This window comes from Sander lucioperca, chromosome 22 (genome assembly GCF_008315115.2).
Source record: "Sander lucioperca isolate FBNREF2018 chromosome 22, SLUC_FBN_1.2, whole genome shotgun sequence".
Lineage (NCBI taxonomy): Eukaryota > Metazoa > Chordata > Actinopteri > Perciformes > Percidae > Sander > Sander lucioperca.
Window position 1 is genome coordinate 11,739,237 of NC_050194.1, and position 20,981 is coordinate 11,760,217.

General features: G+C 40.4%; 1 protein-coding gene and 1 long non-coding RNA gene across 3 annotated transcripts in view; one reads left to right on the forward strand and one right to left on the reverse strand.

The window, feature by feature from the left end:
• med24 (mediator complex subunit 24) lies at positions 1 to 11,900 on the reverse strand. 2 transcript variants are annotated; one of them, XM_031291352.2, is made up of 26 exons: positions 11,652 to 11,900; positions 11,226 to 11,356; positions 11,041 to 11,123; positions 10,918 to 10,956; positions 10,748 to 10,821; positions 9,787 to 10,010; positions 9,312 to 9,423; positions 9,013 to 9,163; positions 8,263 to 8,376; positions 7,820 to 7,873; positions 7,569 to 7,651; positions 7,351 to 7,437; positions 7,038 to 7,137; positions 6,709 to 6,851; positions 6,503 to 6,540; positions 6,318 to 6,400; positions 5,854 to 6,032; positions 4,806 to 4,905; positions 4,243 to 4,415; positions 3,865 to 4,129; positions 3,157 to 3,338; positions 2,976 to 3,069; positions 2,711 to 2,810; positions 1,093 to 1,173; positions 797 to 945; positions 1 to 342 (listed from the first exon to the last, which is right to left on the reverse strand). In XM_031291352.2, the coding sequence occupies exons 2-26, from the start codon at positions 11,353 to 11,355 to the stop codon at positions 226 to 228; spliced, it is 2,955 nt and encodes a 984-aa protein (XP_031147212.1). In that variant the 5' UTR covers position 11,356; positions 11,652 to 11,900; the 3' UTR covers positions 1 to 225. The 2 variants fall into 2 exon arrangements, with proteins under 2 accessions (XP_031147212.1, XP_031147210.1); XM_031291350.2 differs by having other exon boundaries at positions 7,038 to 7,149.
• LOC116044282 overlaps positions 11,805 to 20,981 on the forward strand; it is a 20,016-nt gene continuing 10,839 nt past the window's right edge. The window contains exons 1-2 of the long non-coding RNA XR_004103650.2: positions 11,805 to 11,919; positions 12,633 to 12,847. This is a non-coding gene — a long non-coding RNA (uncharacterized LOC116044282). The remainder of the gene's footprint in view (positions 11,920 to 12,632; positions 12,848 to 20,981) is intronic.

Below are 20,981 nucleotides of genomic sequence, written 5' to 3' on the forward strand. Positions count from 1 at the left end.
CATTATGTTTTCTTTTTATTTTAAAACTTATTTACACATTTTAGTGGGAAAACTATCATAAAAAACAATAGCAAAACAATGTTTACAGAGACATGGTTATAAACATGGTATTTTCCAACAAAGAATCCCTTTAAATGGATGATTCACCCAGGTTCAGAGCTACTCATAACAGAAAATAAAATATGAATGTTTTTTTTTTTTGTACTTCACCCACTGGGAGGGGGTTTACAAGGCAGAGATGGCCTTGGCAGCTACTCTTCTCCCCAGCGGCAGAGTCAGGTCGGTGATGGCCAGGACAACTCTAGGTTTGGCCAGAGCAGGCAGCTTCACCAGCTCAGAAACCTGGATGCACAAAAAAGACAAATAAGCTTTTTTTTTTTTTTAAGAAACGTGCATCATGTTGCTCAAGGCAAGTTTTAACTCTTAATCTGTGAACAGTCTCATGGTTACAGGCTCCCACAAAACCATTAGGGTCATACACAACAGCTCCACCAAAGTGACTTTTAACCACTCAAACACCAGGCTCTCCCTCTCACCAGGTTTTCTTAACTTGGTGCAAATTCACACATGGATCAAGTTCTGAGCGTGACCCTTGAATTCTCTCACTCTCTGAGATTTTCTCTTTACCAAAGCACTCAATCCTCAAAAATGTCTTTGCAACCAAGCAGAACAAACACGCATTTTATGAAGAAATTCCAAACCCTTTCCCACTGTCTGATGTAACAGCCACTCATCTCCCTCCTTATCTGTATCCTTCTCACCTTCCAGTTTCTTCTCCTCCCAGCTCATAACTCACCATTGTAAAGGGCATGAACTGCAGGATGCTTCCGCGACTTCCCTGCTCCAGGCACTCAACACACTCCTCCATAAAACTCTGTACAAACTGGGTGTGAGGGCCTGCCATCTTGGAGCCCAGGATGGAGGAAATGAGGAGGAAAAGGTTGGCTGAGGAGTAGAGAACAGGTGGTATGAATTGTCATGGTTGAAGTAATCGCACGTCTGTGTTCATGGCAGTTATTAACAGATGTTGGTTCATTTCTCTGTGCAAGGTGCAGACAAAAAGGACTGTATGTGGACGTAGCACAGGCTCACCCAGGACTCGGTTGAGAGGGTCCCTCATGTTGACAGTGTGGAGCTGGGAGGCAGAGAGGGAACTGCTCATTGATCGGTCTCCTATGAGAGAACATGTGATGTTAGAAAACAGCGGAAGAACTGAAGAAAGTGTTGTTTTCATTTTATTTTTGTTATTTGAGAAAGTAAAAAGACACATACACAAAACAACAGAATGTCAACAGGGAAGTTAAAGTTAACCATGAAGTATTCTGTCGGTGGTTAACAAAAAGGCCATCTTGACTAAAGACAATGGACATGTATTTTACAATGGAATGGGTGGAACTCATTTGACTTTGGGTAAAATTCCCAAAGCTCAATGTCAGGTTGATAGCAGGATGATAAGAGTAGTTTGGAACCACAATGCCTCTATTGCTCTCAAAATCAATCTTCCTCCTGTTGGTAAAGTGACTATATGTAACTTTTACACGTTTCTGAAACTGTGTAATGTTCCATAATCATAAATGACCTGTAACAGCAAACGAGACTTACAGTGAAAAGAACGCTAGTTTTATATAGTTTTTCGTTCACTCTCGCCTTCTTCCCTGGCGTCATGTACTTTATCAACCCTCCCTCCATCTGACTCTTTCTTACTCATGCCTCCCAACGCTGCCACAGACACTCTCCTCTCCACTCAAGCCTCCTCCCTTGACTCTCTCTGTCCTCTTACTTCGCGGCAGGCTCGCAAGTCCTCCCCAGCTCCGTGTTATCTGACTCAGTGCGTGCTGACAGATCAACTATACAGGCAGCGGAAAGGAAATGGCGGAAATCTAAACACCCAGATGATCTGCTTACCTATCAGTCTCTTCTTTCCTCCTTCGCTGCCTCTATTTCTGCAGCAAAAAGCTCTTTTTATCAAACCAAAATTGAATCTTCTTTCTCCAACCCCAACATTTTTTTTTCCATCTTCTCTAACCTCCTAGTTTCTCTGAACCCAACAGGCATTAAGATATTTATGTCCGAGCCCGACCTGAGCCCATCACAGTTAAAATCTCGTTTTTTTCTCATACTAATGACACAAACATGTTTGTTTGTGTGGAAAGCCCACTTTTATTAAGCAACTGTAAGAAGGCATTCGGAAATGTCAACAGATGAGCACATCAGCGCACAAGGGGCAACAAGCGCACGTTAACACAGGCACGCACCTACACAATAAGCTTTTTAAAATTTAAAATGTTCAATGCCTTATCACGCTGATGTGACCGAGCCCGACCCGAACCAGAACATCATTTCTAAATATCTGTCTGAACCCGTCCCGTTCGGGTATCCATCCTCTAGTCTCCAAGCGTGGTAAAACACTGCCGCTAGGATCAACACAATTTGAAAGTTATATATAGGCACTTTAAGTTCAACGTAAAAACCTCCCATTAAACTGCAGTGCTTACGTCAGAACCTGCTGATGGGTAAGACACTCGACAGATAATTAATGTAGATCAAACAAAGCTTATTTATGCTTCTGACTGAGCTAATCGTGCTTACAAGAAGCAACTTGCTAGTAACAGGGTCTTGGAAAGTCCTTTTGCTTTTGAAAACCATCTGGTATTTGCATAATCCTTAGCTCAGACTGACACAGCCACAGGCTTCACATTAATAGACTGACCTGGACTGGAAAGGGCAGCAGGCTCATCCTCATTGGAGCTGAGCAGACGCATGAGTTTAGAGGGTTGAGTGTCATCCAAGGGAAAGAGGCTGTTGTAGTCCTGCAGCCAATAAGGAATATGTTAAGAATACTTTCGGTTAGAGATCAATTATATATGCAATTAAAAGGAATTAAATCAGAGTATTCACACACTTTGTGTCATTTTCTCACAGTGAAAATAGTATTTTCATTAGTAACATTTGACTTGCTTGAGTGACTCTGTTACCTCAATATCTTCTCGTTGCCTTTTGCGCTGACGAGCAGAGAACGAGCCTTTGTGGTGAGAGGAGTAAGAGCTGAGTGCGCACCACACAGACAACCTGAGGAGTCATCGGGAGAGTAAAGTTAACACCAGATCCCAAAATAACAACGCCATGATCACATCAAAAGTATTAAGCTTCACTCACTTGGCCAGTGCCTTTCCAGGGGGGTCCGCCAGGCTGTGCCAGTGGGCTGAGTCTGTGAGCAGGTCGGGCAGTATGGTACCGAGCAGGGTGAGGGTGATCTGCTGAGTGTCCAGGCAGAAGATGCTGTAGAGTAACTCCACCACCCGATTGGCCCACTCCTGTCGAGTCTCCTTCAGCAGCTCCTGAAATAAGACGCAGTGCTCTGATATATACACGTGAGTCATTTGACTGTCACGCTCTAGTTAAGGTCTCTTTGTGTGCGCCTTTGATACCATAAGGTTAGGTTTTCATCATCTTAAAAAGGTACCATGTGGAGTGTATGACCACTAGTGGTGTGATTGAGCAACGTTTTGATTTGTGGATCCTTGTTTTGATCTCACAAGTATTAGTCAATTAATTGATAAATAGAAAATTATTCAACGACTATTTTGATAATCGGTTAATCAGTTATGTAACATTTCCTTGTCTTATATATCATAGCAAACTGAATATTTCTGGTTTTAAACTGTTGGTCAGACAAAGCAAGACATTCACAGAAGATCACCTGAGGCTGTATTAAATAGTGATGGCCATTTTTCCCCCGCGATTAATCAAGAAAAAAAACAGCAGACAAAATGATAATGAATGGTTAGTTGCAGCCTTTAAAACACAGCTAGTGTGGCTGTTGTTGATCCTCAAGCTATCTGCACCCTTTTCTCAGTCCCCTACCTTGACCAAATTGTTTGTGAACCAGAAGACCCCGCCCATGTTGAGAAGACTCTCAAACAGATGCAGGGCCCGGCTGTCCACCCAGCCTTTGCGCAGCACCGTCTGGAACTGCTTGCTGAGGGCCACATGGATGGGGTCTTTGGCCGGGAGCAGGTTGCGGTAGGGGATCGGCTCCTGGCCCTCCACTGGGGGGCGCAGGGTCGTGGCCGTTTGTTGGAAGACGTCGGCACACATGTGCTCCATGATGGAACTCATAATAATCACCCTGGTGAGAGAGGACATCATTGTTAATTCACGTATTAATGGTCTGTGAAGGAGAACGCATCTGATCATGGGCTAAAGTTGTAAAGTATAAGTGTGTGTTTCAGTTGTTTGTACCGTTCATTGTAAAACTGTGTGCTCTCCCCATAAAGCGGGGTCACGAGCTGCCGGATCATAGTCTGCGGCTTCTCCCTCTCATCCCTCCCCAGCATCCTGACGTGGGCCACCAGCCAGGCCACCGCACAGATTGCCATACTGCACACCTTCCCCTTGATGTTGTCAGTGATCTTCTACACTCAGAGAGAGATGGCAAGAAAAAAAAGGAAGAAAGGATGTGGTTAAAAGAATGTGTGGTATGGTGAAAGGAGAGAGGATTCTGACTAAGACTGCATCTTTCCACATTGCGCGATACGAAAACTTGAATGGATTGGGGAAAAAATGAGAAGTCTGCTTCAAATATCGGACTTTAGGGCGTCACTGCTGTTGCAAGTTCTTACACATTATTTGCCAATTTCCAGAGAATATGTCATGCTCACTTGAGTAATGAGTCAAACTGCAAAGGTTCATAGACATGCAGTGGTTAGGGAGGTTACTGGTACTGCCTGAGCATCATGTGAGCAACTCAGGAAATCTCACAAAATATTTTCCAGTCACAGGAAGAGCATTAAAGTTGAACAGACCTGTACTGCCTCCACAGAGAGAACACCGTTCTCCCACGCATTCAAAACTTCCAAGATGGCTGCTGGCGTGCTGAGGCAGATTTCATGCCATTTGACCTGACTGTCACAACAACACATAACCGTCAGAGGAAGTTTAGAGAATTCATTACATAACTGAAATTAAAATGAAAATAATAAAATGAAACGCTAACGTACTCTGCAGGTCATTACCGCACTTGATGCGTGTGGAAACATTTAAAGTCCTAGTTTATAAGACACCAGTGTGAAGCAGTTCCCACCAAATGTTCAAAACAAAGTTAAAAAAGTATCAAAAGCAGAAGTCTAAAAAAAAAAGTCACAAAAAAAAAAATGGAGTCACTACTGTAAAAGTCATGTGCTCTTTTATTCCTATCACAATCACTATTATTGCACGGTACTGCTGGGAAGCTCTGACATCTGTGACATTCACTCAAAAGTCAACAGCGCTACAATTACAAGCAATATTATGTTTATTATAAGGGTAACACAAGTCCCTAAATTAAGCATTTATAAGCTGTATATAAACATTTAATAAATTATTTATAACACACGGTGCAAGTTGCCTCTTAGCGAAGGGCTTTTATTGTGAAAGGTAAAAACGGAAGGGGTGAGGCTGTAATGCGCTGCCATTGACAATGTTGTAGTCAATAAAGAGTTCGTAGTCTTGGTTCAGACTACGGAGCCTCCATGTTATGTTTTTATTACCTTCATAGGTATAGGCGCAACTCATAACCCTTGTCTACAGTAATATATCCTTCTTAATTTTAAAATGTATTTTAAAATTGTAATCCTGCTAATAATACCCCTTTTTTTTATGTATCGGTAATCTCATTACGTCTTTTTTTTCTGTAACTTTAACTTGGAATCCTTCTTACATAACGCCTTTCCATGTATTCTCTCATGTATACTCCCCAAGCCTGATTACAACTGTGTTTTTCCATAATGTCGTTCATTTTCTATATAAACAGCCTCCAAGTATAAAGCATGCACAAAAAACAGTTCTTTAAATTAAGATTAATCTGCAACTTACACTAGTTTCATCTCTGAGGAGTTGTTCAGCAGGGTGACCAGGCTCTCCACTTTGCCAGGCTCTGGTCTGAAGCAGGGGTGGTCTGGGTTTAGAGTCTTGCCCTCTTCAGGCATACATGTCTGCAGCCATGTTTCAAAGAAGGGCGTCTCCCCTGAAGGGCTGGGGTCTGACAGGATCACCTGGAAAGGAGAGACACAGGGCAGCCGTGTGCTCTATGAATCACTTTAGGCTTAATCAATTAAAATGGACACATGACATAGATCTAATCAATCTACAGTATTCTGTTCAGCGAGCAGAGATGCTGCTGAATATCTTAGGCCACTTCTACAAAGCCCTCTCTGCACATCGTGTGGCCTTAGGCTGATGAGCAGGCTGATTTGCTCTGAAATTCACATTGAATACTACTGTACCCATTAACATCAATATACTCTTTTTCTGACAAGCTTGAATTGACACAAACTAACCTCAGAACCATATGTCTGCACCACATGGCAGAGCATTAGGAAGGAGATGTCAAAGAGCAGGGCCCGTACTGACGCAGACTTGGCTGAAGGAGAGCAGGGAAAAACCCACAATGTTAGGATCACATTTAATACAAAATATGTCAAATCCCCACATTGGAACACATCACTCTTGCATTTGAACTCACATCCTTCGCCGCTGATGTGCTTGGGAAACTCATTAAGCCTAGAACAAAGAGGAAACACATTACAAGTTATGAAGCATCTTCTTAAAAATCTACTTCTTTAGGCCAACTGGAGTTTTCCACATTCCACTGGTATGTAAGTCAATATAGGAGTCATGATTTTGGGGACTATTTGTCTTACCTTTCAGCTCTATTTTGCATTTACTCACTTAATGAATTTCCGGGCAAAGGACTTGAGTTTCCCAGTGGCCGCTGCTGCTGCCAAGAGCAGATCTAGGCTCTTTCCAGACAACATGTGTCCCAGGACCCCCAAAAGGCCCTCAGGCGACTTGGAGTGATCTGCATCTACTGTCTAATGAACGAGAAAGGAAGAGTGATGTTCATTTGTTCTTGTTGGTGTGTTCATTATAGTTCTTCCACTTGTATTTATTGCTAAATTACATTTTGTTTTTTTCTAGGCATGTAACTTGATATTATACAGTTTATAAAATACACTGAGAATGCCCTGTACAGTTTAGATCGGGTAATGGTGCTCTACCTTAAGAATATTGGTGACAGTGGGCTCAGCTCGCAGGATGAGACCAGGGTTGGGCTGGATGTTAGCATTTTCTGCTGTCTTTAACCTTGGGGCGAACTCCCTGTCCTCGGTCCTGAATCAAATGTGCAAGGGGAGAGGGACGGCAAGGTAGGGGTAGACGAGAGACAGGGGCGGGGTGGATGGGGTTGGGGTATACGGTGTATTGTGTGAATATGGTGAACAAAACTTCATCCATGATCATGTTAACTAAAAGAGTTCAGACAATGAAGAAAAGAGCCGTCACGTATGTTCATTGTGACATGGGAACCCGTACCGTTTTGAAGTGAGGCAGGCTGTATTTGAATCTGACAGCAGACCAAGCTTGTTACACTCCTGCAGGAGCATGCTGAGGCAGTCACAACTATGTAAAGAAGCGCAAGACAAATGATAAGTGTCATGGTGTCGGCTTACCAGGCATTTAACTGGCTTTTCTTATCTAGAACGTCTTACAATGAGATTACAGGCAGTGAAGATGTTTGTGGCAGCACTTACTTGCATCTCTGATCAGCTTTGTCCAGCAGGGGTGTGAGTTTAAGTAAGTACTGAAATGCAATATTCACATCCTCCATGAAGTCCTGGGAAATACAATTTGTCATGTTATTAAAAGTGAAAGTGAAGGTTTCATCACATTACATTTCACAGTTATGGCTTTTTTTAGCCTGTGACTGCTTGGCAATAGTAAAAGCTCATGATTGTGTCAGTGTTCATTTTTTAGAAAGACATCAGTGAGTCAATTGATGTACCTGTCCTTTGTCACCCTGAGGATACTTCTTTAGGCGGAGCAGAACTTGTGGAATCTAGTATAAAGAAACAAGAAATTCTTTAAGTGTGGTCGAGTTGCAATGCTTCTGTCATTCTCACTGGTGCCGAATGTAGATCTGTTTACTCTATTTCACCCTTATTCACTAAATTGATTACTGCATGCAACAAAAACCTAAAGTCAATCTAGGCAAAATATAGTCCACTAAAGACTATCAGGTGGAAATAATACTGAAAATACAAACTTAAAAGTGGAAATAAACAAACTAATGAAGTTCAAATTTCGCTCAAAATGGCCAGACTTTCGACATCAATTTAAAGTCAAAAGGACAATAAACACTCCATACTAAGCAAAAAAAGAAAGGCAGACAGAGGCAGATCACAAGTAGATAGAGGGAACAGTCCTCATCTTTGAAATAGATCTTACCTTGAGGAATGTGAAGGCAGTCCATTTGAGCTCCTCTGTGCCCTCTGGTGACTCGATGAGGCCGGTGAAGCAGGCCTTCCAGATCTCCAGGACAAAAAGAGGAGCAGGGATTCGCTGTGGAGGACAGACAATTTGAAAAGACTGCTGCCAAAAATAATACATACATACAATAGAGCAGTCTTAATATGCTTGTGCATGAATTCTTGCATGAAGATAACTACAAGGACAGAGGCAAAATGAGAAATGGTCCAACAATGAAAGACAAATGGTCTTCCAGAGAGAGTTGGACTCTTCAGATTTAGTTTAATCTTCAACTTCTTATATTCCTTTTTTTTTAATTCTCAGCATGACATACAACATTGGCCACTCTGATAAAAATGACCTTACCGTGCACAATTTACTGCCATCGTGCTATATTAATGTCAAGATATTTAATAAGACTTTATTGATTCCCAATTGATTTTTTTTTTTTTTTTACACATTACACACAGGCCCGAAATACACACACATGCACAAACAGGACCTATACACATGGATTATTGGATTGATGTCAGAGCGAGAGGGCTGCCAATAAACCGGTGCCCCGTGCCGTTGGGGGCTCGAGTGCCTTGCTCAAGGGCACCTCAGCAGTGTCCAGGAGGTGAACTGGCACCTCTCCAGGTACTCCAGCTACCAAAAGACAAGCACTTTACTTTCCCTGGCAGTTTAAGGCAGATTTAACATTACATTTCTATGCCACTAAATGTTCACCTGCATTCTCTTGATCATCATCAGCTGCTCCACCAGTGGCTGTGTCTCGCCTGTCAGATTCATAGTCCCTTCCAGCATGACGAAGGCGTGGACTGACGGAAAGGAGGCATGGAACCTAGGGTCACTCTGCTCCGACAGCATCAGGGGAATACTGAGGAAAGAGTGAAGAGTTAGCATGACAAAGATTGATTGTGATGTTCTTTACAGTAATATATTGCCACGTCTAGGCTAAGCAGCGTCATGCCAAAGTTAAATGGATCTGTGTATTCAATATGCAGGAATAAGGTGGGAATCTTCACCCTTTTACTAGTGACAAGCTCTCCTCCAATTTAGTTCTCAATGTCTGGTTAGGGACACAGCCGAGGCCATCCGTCACTCTCAACACTGATTGCTCTACGCTGCTCCAGGAACCTTTGGAGGAGTAGCAGCAGAAACACAGTAAGACATCTGGCACAACAATTATGCATAATAAGATTTGCAGACATCTAATATAAATGTTAATGTTTAGTCTTAATGTTTCCCAGACAATCACTGGTAACTAAAACTGTCTCTTAAACTCAGAGAGATCTATCACCCAGGGAAACTACATCAAATATAACTTCAAGTTTGCAAATTGTTTTCATGTAGCTTTGACAGGGGAGAACCATAATCATATTGAAAAAAAAAAAATATATATATATATATATATATATATATATTTGTGCCCAAATGCATTTTGCATAACCCTATGTAAACACAAGTACACACACACACACACACACACAATCTTAACACCTTGTTCCTCCAGCCGAGCGATGTGGACCAGGGCTCTGTTCTTGGTGCTATTCATCAGATTGTAAAGCCTCTCCTGGCAGGCTCTCAGACTGGCCTCTGTGCTGGCTGATGGACCCAGTTCTCTCAGCTTCTCACAGTACCAGGCACAGCCCTGCAGCAGCCACACTACCACTCCCAGCAGAGCCCGACACAGCCCAATGCATTCCTCTGCTTTCCCGTGACAGCTTCAGAGTCAGAGATAAGAGGCAGTGAGTCAGAGATAGTTTAAATTAGAAGAAACGTATGGCATTTCCAAAACCAAACTAACAGTTTTTAACTAAGCAAATGTGCAGGCAAGCAGTGAAGAATAAAACATTAGAAATACATCAAAATATTGCATGTCCAAGGAATATGGGCTGCTCATTTACTTAAGAGTTAGTGGTATGCAGCTGTAGCTAATGTTGTTATTAAAAGGAAACAAGTAAGATTTGATAACTAAATGTTAACTTGTGAGATAAGGCAGATCTTGGTATTATACAATCAATTTATCGCCTTAGTAGTAGCATTCTGGATGAGTTGCAGGTTATCTGAGTGAAGTTGACAATAGTCTAAGCAAGATTTAAATAAGCAATAACCTTTTTATTTTTACATAAATTCTCAGCTTCATTAAACGTTATCTACATATCCCATTAAACACATTTGTTAATAGTTACTATGCAATTAGTGAACACCAATACTTGCCCCAATTCACTGCAGATGAAATTCTGAGACATAAATGTACATATATGCTTACTAAATCTATTATGATTTCATAAGAAATTCTAAATTCATACAAGGCATAAAAATCTAGCATTAACATTGATGCGGTTATGCGTTAGACGTGTTACACAGGTAACACTAAAGATGGAAAATGTAATATAACGTTACTGATGGAGGGTTAGGGTTAGGGAAGGACAACACTGTCGAGAATAATTTCACATACCTGAGACGATGGCAAAACATGTCCATTATCTCCAACAGTGATGTGACACACAGCTCCCGAGAAAAGTCATCAAACTATCAGAAAAGAGACATATTCATGAAAACCTCTCATATATTACAGTAAACTGCATGATACCATTATTTTGTGTAAAAAATATAAAAGTAAATGACCTTGCTGAGGGCTGTAAGCACACTGGAATAAGACACCATCTAAGGAGAGAGAAGGTAACATTCATTACGGTTTGACTCACTGCCCAGTTACCATATTTTTAATAACACTGCTTTTTGTCTCACCTGGGAACTTATAGCATATTTTAGGTAAGACAAAATAAGAGGGTTAGGAGAGGGACCAATCATTGCCTGCTCCATCAGGGCCTCTGAAATACACAAACAGCATTTAAAGCCACAATTAGAATTGACAAAAAGATAACTGGTGTAAAGAGTAATTATTAGCATGATGTCTAGGGAACTTCACTGACCTGCAAGGTTAAGATAGTCCCATGTTGCTCCCTTTGGAAAGTTTTTCTTGATGTTAATGGCCCACTGGTAGTCACTCCATCGTTCCTTCCATGCCTGTAGAATGGCTTGCTTCAGATTGACCACCTTCATCCTGGTAAAAACGACCACGCACTCGTAAAATTATTCAACATTTTCGAAGAGACAGCCATTAATGTTAAAGTTATTTGGCAGTAAACTTCTATATGCGATACGCACTAGCTTACTTTAGTTTACTACGTTATTTATTCATTCATTTGGCTGGTTGACGTTAGCCGTTAGCTGCCGATGTAATTTATTAACTCATAAATGAAGATAAAGTTGTCTTGCTGGGTGCAAAAACACACGTATTCCACGGCAAATAAGACACAACCCAGTCGCACTATGTTATCACTAAATTACATGCTTACCTGACGTTTTCAGTTTTTCAAAACATAAAATATATTTGTTTGTAGCTTCTCTGTTTCACAGTTCACAACACAAAGAACGCCATTTTTGTTGTAAAAGACGTAAATGTTCATTGGTTAGTCTCTGGTCTCTTGACGTCTCACTATTCTTTCCGCGGATTGGTTAGACAGTGCTGAACGCTCAACGGCAGAGTAATGACCTAACATTATCACAAGATGTCGCAGTCTACAAAGTTAAAAGTTAAAGCTCGGCACAAAGTCAGGGAGAAAGGTAAAACTAACCAACTGAAGAAAAACTTACGTGCCCTGGCACTTGTGTAGCTCAACTGACATTTAGCTAGCTAACTAGCTAGCGTTAGCGTTAGCTAATTAGCTACGTTACTGAGTTAATTTAGCTAAATAAAAACATGGTATGCCAATTTAGCTAACTTAAAGTTAGCTGACTTCAGACAAAACGTGTTATATTGAGTCTTACTGTCAGGTAGGGTTATTTACATGAGTTATTTAAATATTTAAATAACTCTCCTTCATTTGACCACTTATCTAGCTACTCCATAGCAGAAATGCTTTGTTGTCTTATGTAACCACGCCATTCAGTTGTGTGATTCACTGCAGTTTCATCTTTTTTGTGTGTCAGTTCACTGCTTTTCAACAGGGTTTTTCATCTGTTGTGTCACACCTTAGAGGTGAATAGAAAAGCAAAAAATATATTTGTCTTGAAAACATTCAAGATATCCTAGACATACCAGACAGCATGTTAGAAATGGAATTTAATGTATAAATCCAATTCAAAGTTTGGGATTGGTACCCTTATTGAGAGGTTAAAACAGTGTTGCTGTTAAAACTAATCTAGTTATTCACAATAGAAGTCCTCCACAAACCACATTTAGCTGAAAAGAGTATGGAAAGTGTTTTTAATATAAAATAATCTACTCAAGCATGGTCTGCAGAGTTTTTCTAACTGTCCCCTTTCCACTTTTGCAGTCAGTTCTTCATCATGTTAAAAGGGATATTGTTCTCCATATCAAACCACCCCAAACCACTTCTGCGAGTGAAGGTCCTGTATTGAGTCTGCGGCAACAAAGACCCTCATTCTACCTGACACTGGAGACGTTATCCTGGCTAAAGCGAGGTCTGTGTCCTGGGACGGAGTGATGCCAGCCAGTAAGAGATGATCCAAGTGTCCTGGCATAGTCTAGGTAGGCTAAGGATGGAGGGGAGAGGTGTATGTGTGTGTGGAGGGGTACTTGCGGAAAAATATCTTATCCCTGTTGCCTTCCACTGAGAGCTGCATTAGAGAAGGGTGCTGACAGATTTGAATCTACCCCTGGGGATACCTGAGAGACAGTAGTCACAGCTCTGTCTGTTCTCATGACTTCACTGTTGGGACATACTAAGTTTAGCTGACTCTTACTTTTCTTCTCAGTTACTGTGTGGTTTGCTTAAGTTTGAAGCTATTAGCTGTAGCTTATCCCAATACAATGGAGCTCACTGGCATGTAGTTTATGCCCCCCAAAATCACCTAACAGTGAATACTTTCATTTAGGACTTATTTTTCACAGAAGGAAGATCCACTGTTCACAACATGCTCCGTTGATTTTTACGAGTATTCTTTTCAATGAGATGTTTATCAGTTTCTCAGATGTTATTTTATAGGTCCTTTGTGCACCACAAAATGCCTCTGAGCTCCATTGTACTGGGCTGATCAACAGTACAATACACTGAAACTATGTGGATTGTATTTAATGTGTTTTTGTGTAAACTATTTATCGAATCCATCAGGGGAAATTGGTAGTGAACCCATTAAACATCCACCTGTAGGGTTTGCACACACAGGCAGAAGAGGATAATCTTTATGAAATAATAAACGTAAATATAACTAATATTTCATGACTTGTGCCTCTGAGCTGTTGTAGAACTGTATGTTATGAAATTTAATTGAAATTGATTTATTTTTTAAACAGGGACAATGCACAAATAAATATTAAACTTGTTAAACAAGAGAATATGTCTTGGGCCAGGTTATAGCAACAATTGCTAATTTCCACCTGTAGTCCCTGGGCAGGTATGACAAATTTAAAAAATAACAGTTTTAAATAGAAATTTCACAGGATTATAGATAACGTGATGCCCATAGTAATTAAAAACAAGCAATTTAGCAAAAGAACAGGAAAACAGGGGCGCCATCAGCCCACTCACTCTCTCTCCCCCCTCCCCAGCACACACACTCAAACAATTTAGCAGCAGCTTAGGCACATTAGAGTGCCTATGATATACAGTATGTTGTTACAGTAGACCTAATATACTCTTTCCACAGTACATGAATTCACTATCTTGCTCATTCTTCCTCCCTTTCTCTAAAACACAGGCCTTTGGGCACACATAGGTAATTACCAAGGGTTGAGAGCCAGGAAATGAGAGTGGCCCCCTTATGTCCCCTCAGGTTGTCTTTTCATGATGCTTCATGAATCAGGATAGACTAGAGGCACCTACTGTAACTGAAAGAAGATAAGGCACATATATGTGTCGCAATGTTTAATTCTGCCCATGATCTTTTTCTCAGAGCTCCAAATAGCAGCCTTTTCAAGGGACAACTTTGTCATACATCACACATTGGACATACAACCAATTCTAAACTATAAAACACGTCGTCACCCACACAGGTGTTTTTTTAATTTTCTTTGCCTAATTAGATCTCTCCTCAGGTGTTTAAGCGTGTTCAGCCATGCTTGATTGACATCTCTCTCACTTTTCTTTGATAGTATACAGAGGTCTAATTAGCCAAGTGAAAACACCTGTGTGGATGTGCTGTGCTGGGCCTTTAACAGTTTTGATCGAGTATTTTTCTGAGATTGCTTAGCTGGGTACTTAACTAGTAATTTGGCAAACATTAGCTCAGTAGAGCTTCTCTCTAAATTGCGTCCTCGGCCCATCTGATGTGGTTTTAGCACTGTCATTATTTACACCTGTGATTTTCCTATAGTGACATGTCGAAAATGTGTTCTAAAAAGGCCAATGTATTTACTTGACTGAGTGATAGGATGATGTAATCAACCAAGGGTACCCCTCTGTGTCTTTAAAAATCCTGTGTACATTTGCAGTCTTTTGATGGGTACTTGGGCACTGCTGACAGCTAACGGATAACACCAGTGGGCTCTTGGCTTATAGCACAAGAAGACAAGCGTGGGTAGTGGGACAGGGCTGTTGTGTCTCTTCCATTTGGGCAGCAGACTACAAAACATGTCTCAGTCGTTGGATACATTCCCGTCACACTTGAGACACTTGTGAAGTGTTTAGAAAACACATACCTCTTTATAGAATAACTTAATTTATACATGTATGTACCAATAATTGATCTCCTAATAGTACTATATATTACTCACTTCATATGTTAATTTTGGATTCCAATAATGCTATCATACATAAAATATTAGCACCAGTTTTGACTTTCTTTTGAAATCTGCTATAGTCACACACATATACAGTACATATAACAGTGGACTTATTCTTCCAATTACTTTATTTACATCTAGTGACCTATAAAATATATTTCACTTTGAATTTACAGTGTGTAAAATAGAATGAGATTACATTTGATTGCAATTTAATTGGATTTAGGTTCGGACTATATTGCTCATTTGTAACATAATGGGATGAGCTTATATATTCATGTATATGAATTCCTTTGTAGTAGATAATAGTCTTGATCAGTTAAGTGTGGTTCACTGGCTCTCTCTTTTTCTCTCTATTTTTTAAAATAAGTCGGGAAGCTGACAGCAAAAGCCTTATTTTACTTTAAATGTTATCAAACAAAGAGCAATGTTCTCCCCTAGTTCTAAAATGGTCATAAATGGATATGAGAGTACTTCCTTGTTATGAATGAAGCGATCGGCGATTTGAAGCAGCCGTGCAGTGTGTGTTTGACCAATCAGCGACTGTCATCCCCACAAACCCCACCCCGAAGGTTCCTGTACTTTCAGAAAGTACTACCCTCTGATAAGGGACTTCTTGGGGGTAGAAATAAAGCCCCCAGAACTTAATTTAGACCCTGGGGCCGGAAAGTTCCTGCGGTCAAAACACACCTATAGACCTCAGACCTCCAGTATACCTTTAATTTAGTGATACTATCACAGGAACTAACAGGGAGTACTTTCAGCGGTGAAAGTGTTGGCCACAGAGCCACATGCGGCTTGACACTGAAGAGATTTATATAGCCCCTTCAACCCGATTTCTCCTCATTTTACTGTCATCAAGAGTCCAGGCTACCGGGAGTTTGTTTCAGCATTAATTATAACTAGTCTATATGGGCTGGGTGGCTGGCAAAGAGCCTGGTGAAGCCACTTCCTTGCATCCTTTCACATCATTTAACTGGCTCCAGAAGTCTTCTGTAGGTGTAAAGCTTTTTGTTTTATATCATGTGAGCAAATTGTGAGTCCAGGCCCCAGCTGGCTAAGTCAGCTCTTCCCTGGGTGTCACAGAAGGGACAATCCCAAGGGATCCTGGGTGTCAACTTGCTATTGCGTAATTTAGATAAAATAAAATATCATGATGACGTAGGAAAAAAATAATTTCAACTTTCTATCTATCTATTTATCTGTCTATCTGTCTATCTGTCTATCTATCTATCTATCTATCTATCAATCAATCAATCAGGGTTGTGTCTGGTCGTTTCCTTAGCTTCATGTTTTTTTCTCTCCAGCTAGCAGGTTACGTGGCAACAGCCTCCATATGGTAATTCATGTTTTATTTGCTGGAGCCGTGAGTGTGAAGGGCAGTGTTGGAAGGATACTTTCAAAACGTATTCCGTTACAGAATACAGAATACATGCCCAAAAATGTAATTTGTAACATATTCCGTTATGTTACTCAACCTGAGTAACGTATTCTGAATACTTGGATTACTTTCACATTGAATTGCATTTTATATGCGGCCATCAAATAGCTACAGCTTACTAAATAGGCCTATTCAGTTGTGTTCTTCTGTTCCAACTGGCTGTATGTGTACCTTAACAAGCAGATAGATTGTTGTATTTGTAGTCCCGAACTGCATACAACTACAAAAATCTAACCGCAGTCTAAGCTACCATGAGCTAATTAGCTAGCATGTCAAACGGGGCTAGTAAGTCTTTCAACAGCTCTGGAGCTAGTAAATCAGCACATAGGAGAATGCAAAGTCGCACGTCAACTATAAAATAGCAAGGTGACCAGTAAAACTACAGCAGACGACTACCCTTGGCTAATAAAATAAAAAAACTTACTTTAAGATGCTTCTTCAGGTTGGAGGTGGAGTAATTTAGACGCTGAAAGGAGGTTGGTTGCTGACAAGCAGAGGTTGCACTCCACAGTTATATTTCGTTCTCCCTGTTCTTTCTTTAATGTGAAATGTTGTTTGAATTTCCAAGATAGAAACGCAGTCCTGCCCTGGCTCTGTTGTGCCGGTTCCAGCTCCATCTCTACCTCTATCAGTGATCACGCAAATAGCCAATTTTTTCGTTTTCATATTGGGGCTTCTGGGAAATGCATGGAGTTGCCTTGATTTATTCAGAAAGTGAATAAACTTGTGAAACAGATAAGTATCGTCATGTAATCCATTGATTTAACAATGTAACTGTATTCTAAATACCAACTATTTAAATTGTAACTATAACGGAATACAGTTACTCATTATTTGTATTCTAAATACGTAACGCCAGTACATGTATTTTGTTACTCCCCAACACTGGTGAAGGGAGATGCTGGTGCACCAGTGGCACTCATATCTCTGGGATACAGACAACTGCTGAGTAGTGGTGTGCGATACCCCAAAATTTGGTATTGATCCGATACCAAGTAAATACAGGGCCAGTATCGCCGATACAGATACGATACCCATACTTTTTAATAATTAAGGTGGATGCATCATCAAATTGCAAAATCTGAATGCATTTTTATGACCTTAAGTGTTTTTGTGATTTTACCTTTGGATTATTAATTACTTAAAACCCAGGACAGAATTTTCATATGCTTGAATACATTTGTTGTGTTACCACTGTATGTTACAGCCTTTTTACAAATTATACAGCTTGCCGTTGTTTCAGTTTTGGTCTGAAAATATAGCCACAGAGCGCTTCTCTTCCTCTCTGTTATTCTACTGCTCCATCTCTGTGCTGCTTGTGCGTGTGATGCTGCTGGCTGCTTCTAGGCCTGGCTGCTTGTTTGTTTGCCTGGCGCCGCTGAGTCACGTGACGCTACAACATCATATTACAAGAGGGGGGAGGAGGAGCAAAGTGTGCCTGCTCCGTGCTGTGACAGGAGCGGCACTTGAAAGCAGTGGCACTTACACAGACAGCCAGGTCGTCTTTTTGATGAAAGCGCAGCAGTGCATACTGGAGAGAAACTGAAACTAAAGTATCAATCTTATTACACTGGTATAATTGATCAATATTAATACCAACGTTGGAATCTATATTGTCGATATTTGGATTGATCTGCCCACCACTACTGCTGAGAATGATTTAAATAACTGAAGTTATAGTCTACCCATCCCAGTTGAATGGCATGTCCTTGGGATTACAAAGCCACCATGCTATTACGGGGCAGTTTTTCCTGACATGCACTTAATTATCCAGGACCTCTTGGAGTCTAATTCTATGACAGTATGCCAGTTTGACATCCAAGCTATCAACTCAGTAGTTTCAGAGTATATTCAAATTCTGAGTTCCACAACCTGTGCGGCACTGATGAAGAATCTATGATGCTTTCATGCATTAGACGCTCATTAACACTGCCTACCACTAATCCTGAAAGATTCACTTCTACTTTATGCGTGTGACACCAAGCAACACAAAGCTGAACATACACTTCCCAGGCCATGTTACATAATCAAACTTGACAAATGCTTCCATCATAGCCTCTGTGATCCCAGTGTCAGTTAGTGCTGAGACCCAAATTGCCCAAGCTCAGCGCAACCAGTGGCCAGCATGTTAATCCCACATCTGTTGCTCACTGTGGGTGATTTAATCACCCCGACTGGAATTATTTAGAAAGAACTGATGGCAACAAATCTCATGCAAAGAGTTCAGGATTATTCAACACCAGTCAAAAACTTGTTCTGTGGTACTGATAACGGCATTGTACTAGCAAGCTTAGGTACTTGCGTAACTCTTTCAGCTCTTTACTCTAAGGGGCCCTGTTACAGAAATGCCATACATTTGATCATATATCTATCATGTAGATGCCATGTATGTGTTTCATGTCATTGTTGTTATTGCATTCCATGTTGCAATTAATGTGTCATCCATCACAAAATTATCAATGAAATTCTTCCATTTTTTTCATTAGAATGAGAGTGTTGTTAACCAAGTACTGTGCAGTTTACTGTATATTAGCAAAACAATGTCCAGAACATTGTTTTAATCCCATATTATATTATACTTAAAAAAACAAATTACTGCACTGTAGAGATTTGTTTTAGTTGGGCCAATATTATACAGTAGACCCATATTAGTTTATCACTGATTGGTATCGTTGTATATGTTGGCCTATGAGTAGTCTCGCATTGTCAGACCTTACTCCACAGTGCTGCGGAGTAAGGTCTGACTACACCACACATACATTCTGGGATAGGAGAAAAAAACGCTCTGGGTTGTTTGCATTTCTTTAAACCAATCACAACTGTCTTGGGCTGCGCTAAGCTCCAGACACAGCGACCCTGGCTCTGCAAAATGGTCTTGGGAAGGAACTTGTTTTGGTGGAACATTTGCACCCAGCAAAAGAAAACAGCACATACAATATTAAATGAAGTTAACTGTTCACACAATACAGTGAGGTGAGCTATTTAAATTAGATGAATACATGGTTAAACGTAATTTGTTCTTACCAGTGTATCGCTGTGTTTATTTAGTCCATAGCAATCCTCTCCAAACCGTCCCAAAACATCCCAATTAGAGAGTAAATGCCGTAAACATATTCTTTGTAAATCTTTACAATCATTCCCCAAAAGAACCAAGCAGGCATGCCTTGTTGCACGATCCAAATGTTCTTTAAGCTTCAAGCTTGCTAGCTCGAAGTTTGTTGTTTCTGAAGGGGACAGAATTTGAGAACGGCAACACACAGAGAGTGGAAAGTGAGGGACATCCCCTAGTGAGCCACATAGGGGATGTCAGGTAATTATCCTGGAAATGTATTTTCGTTGATCCTTACTAGCCTATGAGTAACAAGAAAATTACAGTACAGAAATGCCAAAGATATGCTTGTAGTAATTTGGAAACAGTATCACCATTATGTAGTTTGTCAACCAGAGAGAATTTTGATTTTCAAATGTAAAATGAATTCCCACTTAGTACATTTCTTGGTCCCAATTCTTTAATAACTATTTGTAAGTAACCTGTATCATCATTTTTTTCAGTAATGTGTTTATGTTAGAAATTGGCTGATAAATCATTCAGATTTTGTAAATCAGATTTCTAAATGTGCAATTACTGTGCATAGCCTTTTTTCACAGAAGACAGTTTTACTTGTCATAGTAGGAAATACACAAATGTTACTAATAACATTAACGATGGCTCAGTAATATTCAAGTATGCTGTGACAATGAGCACCAGAATGCACCATACCAGGACCCTGAAAGCAGCTTAGTGGAGTTCAGCTATCATTCATTTTATTTTTTATACCTGCGTTTTTCCTACTATGACATGATGCTTTCAGTGAAACAGGCCCACAGTGAAATGTAATGCTTAAAAACATTAAGCTTTGCTTAGTTCTGAGGTAGTAGAGGAATAATGATCTATCATGTGTTGTTACACCATTGATCTGACATAGCTGCAGGCCTCTTGCCCAGTTCAGTGGGGCCAAAAGGCCTCTGGCCGCTGGTTATTTGTGTGTCGCAGTGAATAATTGATGAGCCTTCTTGAATAATTGGCCCAAGACCAGGAAGTTGTCTGACTGTGGCGACTTCATTCTTGATCGCTCATCTTAAACCACCCCTCACGGTGATGTATTACTACCACTTCATCCATTCATTACTCAAGCTTGAGAATGTCCAGGGTTTTTCAATAAAATACATTTTACATTTCAATAAAGCCGGTAACTGGTGGACCACTTTCAACAAAAGAGATGAAAACAACTTTTTTCACAGTTAGTTTTTAATTGAATAATTTAAATGACTTTGAATTCAAATCAAAAGCCCAGTAGACATTTTGCTGGACATAGGAAGACTTCTACAGAGGTCAAAGGTTTTTCCAATCATCCCTTTAAGAGAAATACCTGTTTAATCATGATCTGTGCTGAAATGAAACAACAGAAATTAAATCATTGAAAAGTGAGACAAGAGTCATATCTTTGCCTCTCAATAGTG